Source organism: Priapulus caudatus, unplaced genomic scaffold, assembly GCF_000485595.1.
Source record: "Priapulus caudatus unplaced genomic scaffold, Priapulus_caudatus-5.0.1 Scaffold1515, whole genome shotgun sequence".
NCBI classification, from domain to species: domain Eukaryota; kingdom Metazoa; phylum Priapulida; class Priapulimorpha; order Priapulimorphida; family Priapulidae; genus Priapulus; species Priapulus caudatus.
In genome coordinates this window covers 30921-37355 of record NW_014578576.1, presented here as the reverse complement: position 1 = coordinate 37355, position 6435 = coordinate 30921, and the positions used below count along the sequence as shown (strand labels likewise).

The 6435-nt window shown below is 41.3% G+C and overlaps 1 protein-coding gene across 1 annotated transcript in view; it reads right to left on the bottom strand.

The window, feature by feature from the left end:
• The window catches only part of LOC106816874 (dedicator of cytokinesis protein 4-like), a 33104-nt gene that overhangs the window by 23579 nt on the left and 3090 nt on the right, over nt 1–6435 (bottom strand). The window contains exons 4-5 of the mRNA XM_014821516.1: nt 2120–2254; nt 1617–1725 (exon numbers count right to left, since the gene is read on the bottom strand). Coding sequence (XP_014677002.1) covers nt 1617–1725; nt 2120–2254 — 244 coding nt within the window. The remainder of the gene's footprint in view (nt 1–1616; nt 1726–2119; nt 2255–6435) is intronic.

The window sequence follows — 6435 nt, the reverse complement described above, 5'->3', positions numbered from 1 at the left end:
GTGGGTAGCGCGTGAAGCAGCGCGCACTGTTAAAACAACATGATAGAGGGCGCTGTCAATACAATGCATGGAGATAGGGGGCGCTACCTATACAGCGCGTGAAGCAGCGCGCACTGTTAAAACAACATGATAGAGGGCGCTGTCAATACAATGCATGGAGATAGGGGGCGCTACCTATACAGCGCGTGAAGCAGCGCGCACTGTTAAAACAACATGATAGAGGGCGCTGTCAATACAATGCATGGAGATAGGGGGCGCTACCTATACAGCGCGTGAAGCAGCGCGCACTGTTAAAACAACATGATAGAGGGCGCTGTCAATACAATGCATGGAGATAGGGGGCGCTACCTATACAGCGCGTGAAGCAGCGCGCACTGTTAAAACAACATTATAGAGGGCGCTGTCAATACAATGCATGGAGATAGGGGGCGCTACCTATACAGCGCGTGAAGCAGCGCGCACTGTTAATAGAATGCATGGATATAGAGGGCGCTGTTTTAACGAAATGTGATAACAATTGCAACAGCAATGTGACCGGATAGAAAGCGCTGTCTACAGAAAGCGCAATGATAGAGGGCACTGGTAACACAATCTATAGAGACAGAGGGTGCTATCAAGACAATGCATTAGTAGTGCAAGCTGTCAAAACAATGTGCAGAGATAGAAGGTGCTATTAAATTGAATACGTCACGAATTTTCTGGTGTATATTTTATAAAATTTTGTTGCCATTTTTTGTACATTAAAAGTAAGTACTAACAGGACGAAATGTATCGTCAAATTCTTACCTGATAAGATTGTTTCTCAACTAGTTAAAAATCCAGAACCTGACAGTAATTGCTTGCTATGGGCTATGTATGAGTCACGAGTGTATGTTTACATCGAACAATATAGTAAAATAAGAAGTATAATGCAGCAATTTAACCATAAAAAGTAAACAGAATTACTTACATTTTGCGAAAAAATAGAAATGTTTTTTTTTCGTTTACGATTTACGGTGACGTAATCACTTTAAAACCGTGTGTGGTGATAAAGGGCACTGGTGACACAATGCACAGAAATAGAGCGCGCTGTCAACACAATGCACAGAAATAGAGCGCGCTGTCAACACAATGTGGAGATATAGAAGGTGCTGTCAATACAGCGTGCTGAGATAGTTCTAAGTCACTATCAACAAAACACGCAGGGACGTAGGGTGCATGGTAACATAGGCTCATAGGATCTATGTCCCCCAGGGTACTGCCGGAACGTACCCTGGGTACGGTTCGATATACCGGAACGTACCCTGGTAACTATTTGATATGGTTAGGGTTAGGGTTAGGGTTAGGGTTGGGGTAACGGTTAGGATTGGGGTTAGGGTTAGGGTTAGGGAGTAGGCGTAGGCGACTCCCTAGACCTGTTAGTGGAGTAGGCGAGGTACGATCCGGCATATAATATAGTACCAGGGTACGTTCCGGTATACCGGACCGTACCCAGGGTACGTTCCGGCAGTACCCTGGGGGACATAGACCCTCTCAGCGTAACATAGAGGCCAGCGCCATCATGGGAGAACCAACAGAGGGAGACATGTTGCTCTGGGTAGAGCTTCACGTGATTAAACGTCGTGAGAGATTCGTACCTGGGTGGGAGTGATGAGGTCTGTAGTCTGGCAGAGAGCAGAACTGAAGGCGGAGAACAGGTCTCGCAGTTCCTGTACAAATTCCTCTTCTTCCTGTCCTCCCGTCGCCCTGGTAACGCACACAAACAATATGGCAGCCGAGCATGAGTCAAAACTAGATAATAATAAGCAGTATTATATACTAAAATTGTATTAATTAATATATATATATATATATATATATATGCATATATACATATACATAATGTTCATACATGTGTGTATACGTATTGCAATTAACAGTTAGTTTTTTCAGGTGTTCAACTACTCTAAACAAATCTTCACCTGAGAAGAGTCTGAGAACACACTAACTGCAGTTACAACTTACATTCCACCCATAAAAAATTGGATTTTTTCTTTCGAAATATTTATTCCTTAAAATCATTTGAGTCCTTCTAACTGGACGTTTTTCACCTAAAGCTTCAACCGCACACGTCGCCACGGCAACGCCAGCGTCTGCTCACCTGGAGAAGAGCAGTCGTGATTGGACGATGAAGCGGAAGATGATTTCGAGGCAGCGGTATGATCTCAGGATCGGCTGCTGCTGGTCTGTGCTCTTCACCTGGTTACTGAGTTCTGTCATGCACTGCAGCATGGCTCTGTAATGTGTAAGGCCACAATTAAATGAAAGTGTCAATGACACTGTAGCTCACCATAAAAAAGGACACAAATGAGTGAGTAAGAAGAAGTCAGTTTTAATTGAGCAACCATCGACGTACATTATAGAAACGATTGCCATCTGTATATCGCAATAATAATTTTTTAATCAAAATGAATCACAATTTGTGACCGTAGGTGGCGCTATATCAACTTTGTAGCAATGGCACTTGAAATAAATAGGTTATGCTGCGTTCCGACATGTTTTGTAAAACTTTTACTATAAATATTAGACGTTTTATCGGCAGGCGTGGAAAAGGAAATATCGATTTTGCCATTAAAGATATTGTCAATGGAAAATCATGTTAAAACAGAACCAGACGAGTGTACACCACAGACTGTTTGTGTCTATATAATCATGCTATATAATTGCCTACAAACCCTACCTTCAATTTGCACATAATTTTTTTAAAATATCAAAACCCCCTAGCCCTTATTCATTCACAATACCAAAAATGAGCAAATACCGTTGAAAAGCCTTAACTGACTAATGGCAATTCCCATTTTCCAAAAATATTGCTGTGGCTACGAAAAGTACTGTCGACTGTGCGTGCTTCAAATAGGACGTTTAAGTATGGGAACACAGCAGTAACAACTATACCCAATTTCAAACATGTGGGCCAAACGGTTCCTGAGTTATCGTTGACCGTAGCGAAATGTTGACGGACGGACGGACGGACGGACGGACGGACGGACGTACGACGGACGTCGACCCATGGCAATAGCTCAGCTTGACGATGTCAAGGTGAGCTAAAAAATCTTTGTTTGCTCTCACCCGACCCAGGCTGAAAAGTTTGGGTAGGTGGGTAGGCTTCTTTTTTTCTTTTTTTTTAGGGGGGGTCTTTTTACAATTTCAGCATGGTGTCTACATGCTCGGGAGTGCTTGTGTGGAGATACATTTTATGATGAATGTTTGTTTTGCTTGGTACATATAATGTATTGCCTACAGATTTATATAATGTACAATTTAATAATGTACAATATAATACAATTTGTAAAAAAATAACATCTAACATCTAGTTTATTAAATGATTCCATGGCCCTGTAACACAGAATATGTAGCATACAGTTACACGATTGCACTGTAACATGAAACAGCTAATATTGCTACCATGCAAACGTAACATATAGTATCGATCAGATGGACAGAATCATACACAACCACCAAAGTGTCGCTCATATATAAATATAGAGAGAGCGGGAGAGAGAGAGAGAGAGAGAAATGTATATATATATACATATATATATACTAGCAAAGTACCCGTCCTTCGGACGGTTGGAATTTATGAATGAGTGTATTAGTGTTGTAGCTCACCTAAGGATCAAGCGCTTCTTTGTAAAGTATGTTTTTGGTCTTTGTGTGCTGTGTGTGAATGTACATCGCTCTGGGTTTGCCTACTTGTCAGAGGGCAACATAGAGCATGCCATGGAAGAAGACAGGTGTGGTGAGGCCCAAGCCTATGGTAGTGAAAGTCTATGGTAGTGATGCTCACGGGTGCGGGCATATGCTGTGAATGTAGAGATGCATGGTTTAGCTGAGAAGGAGTCCTTTGAAGAAGTAAAATAGAATAGAAAAATTTATTTGATGAGATTTACAGGTGATGGACACTGAATTACAGAACTTCATGGTATGCAACGTTGGTAGTGTCGTAAACAGAGTCTGATTTCCCTTGAGTTTAGTTGTGAGTATTTCTGCATCAAGTGTGTGTGTGTGTGAAGTCTATGGATTTTAAGTCTAGTACTATTGCAGAGTCATTGTCGAATATTTCGGATTTTAATTTCACGTGATAGTTCTGCGAGTTTTGTCAGCAGTTTGGATATGAGTTTTCGGGCGGAAATTTTATCGCGAACGTCCGTTTAGTTTTATGTAATGCGGCGACCTGTCTGGGAGCAGTGAGCAACTAAAACTGATGCTTGCGACAGTGGGAATTCATGAAATGCTTGCATATGTGTGTAGCTCAGCGCTAAAGATTATAGGGCGTCTTGAAAATATGTTTTTTGGTCTTTCTGTACTGTGTGTGAAATAAAACATCGCCGTGGGTTGCCTACTCATGAAGGGCAACATAGAGGCCATGCATGGAGAAGACAGCTGTGGTCTAGGTCTCCAGCCTATGGTAGTGAAAAATTTCGTTGGGCTTTGTTATTGTCAATAGCATATCAAAGGCCGATAGGGAATTGCGGTCTTTTAAATAAAATGGAAGATCTGCATGCTGAAGGATTGAGTGGATCAATGCGGTGGTATCGAATACGGTTTTGCCAGTTGCTAGTCCATGTGGGATGACGACGTCTATGACGTTGGCATGGCAGGCTGTGAGTCGATAACGTGTTCCACTGGTGATGTTGGGTGGGTCTAAAGATCTGAGGAAATGATGGGGAACAAAGTTTAAGAGTAAGTTTGTGTGGTGGTAAGCTTTGCGGTATTAAGGGAATTCAAGAAATCCACAGGAATGGAAGCTTTCGTTGACAGTTAGAGTCGAGTCCGACAGACCCTTCCAAAAAAGTGGCGACTCAAATTTATTAGCATTGTTGTAAAAATAATATTAAATTGATTTATTTTACTTAGACCAAATGTGTGTGTTTAATGACTGGGCAAACATGTAAACTGTGTTTGTGTAGGCCTACGAACTATGATTGTTATTCAAGAAACAGGCATATTGAGATTTCGGAAAACCTACCTCAAGTGCAGGAGATAAAGGTATATTAACGTGTATTAACTTAACTACAAAGTTTTCGGCGTCAAACTCAACCGAACGTGAAGATGTGGTGAGCACATTGTCGTGATATTGACATATATCCCAGGGGAGTCACATGAGAGGAATTCCTTAACTTAAAAATAACTTAGCTAATAAAAATTCGCTGTTTCCCTTTTATAGTATACATTTTAAATTAAATATATTTTAAATATGCATATATATTTAGGATGAAAGAAAGAAGTTGCGCGCCTGGCGAGAAATAAATGTTTTTTTTATTTCCGCGGCTGTCGAGTTTCAAACTCACGACCCCCTAACGTATGAGGAAAGCGTGCTACCCTATGGTGCTACCAATGCGCCACAGCGCAAGCTGGCAACGACGCGTACTACATTGGTTAATCGTAGTCGCTTCAATACACCGGTATGCTATTTTTAGCCAGTGTTAAATAAAACGGCTTCGAATTGAACTTTATCCTGTTTTCATCATTGCAAAAGTGCGGCAATATTACTCTATGAGTGGTAATGCATCGTTTACAGTCAAGCAATTTTAAATCATGCGAGCAGATTCAGAGAACATAGCTCCACAGCGCAAGCTGTCAACAACACGTACTACATTCGTACGGTAGTGACGTCGATCGATATACCGGTATGGTATCGGTACACCAGTGTTAAATAAAACGGCTTTAAATTCAACTTTATCGTGTTTTCATCGTTGAAAAAGTGCGCCAATATTACTGTATGGGTGGTAATGCATCGTTTACAGTCAAGCAGTTTGAAATCATGCGAGCAGATTCAGAGAACATAGCTAACAAAAAATGGGCTGTTCCCTTTTATAGTATAGATTGTTATCATGACTATTGTTATCATGAGTTACCTTATTTATGAGCCTCCTAGTCAATTAACACTGCTCGTAATTGTTTGTCGAAGTCTACTGGGAATGTCAATGTGTAATAAAAAATCAATTGAGTGTGATTTTCCACTGCATGTGATGTGGCAATTCTCAATTCTGAACAGCATACATTATTACTTGAACAGTATGCACATGCATGCAATTGTTAGATGAAATTAATCTGTTCTAGGACAGAAACAAAATGAACTATGATTGTTATTGAAGAAACAGGCATATTGATATTTCGGAAAACTTATCTTAAAGTGCAGGAGATAAAGGTATATGAACTGAGCTAGACCGTTACCCAAACGGAAACCGAAACCGAAACCCGACTGAACCGAACGTGAAGATGTGGTGAGCAAGCGTGCTACCGCTGCATCCCAGCGCCGTAGCGCACGCTGTAAACAACACGTACTACATTGGTAGTGTCGTCGATCGATATACCGGTATGATATCGGTACCCGGACCCGGTCCTTCGGACGGTGGGAATTCATGAATGAGTGTATTAGTGTTGTAGCTCACCTAAGGATCAATGACTTCTTTG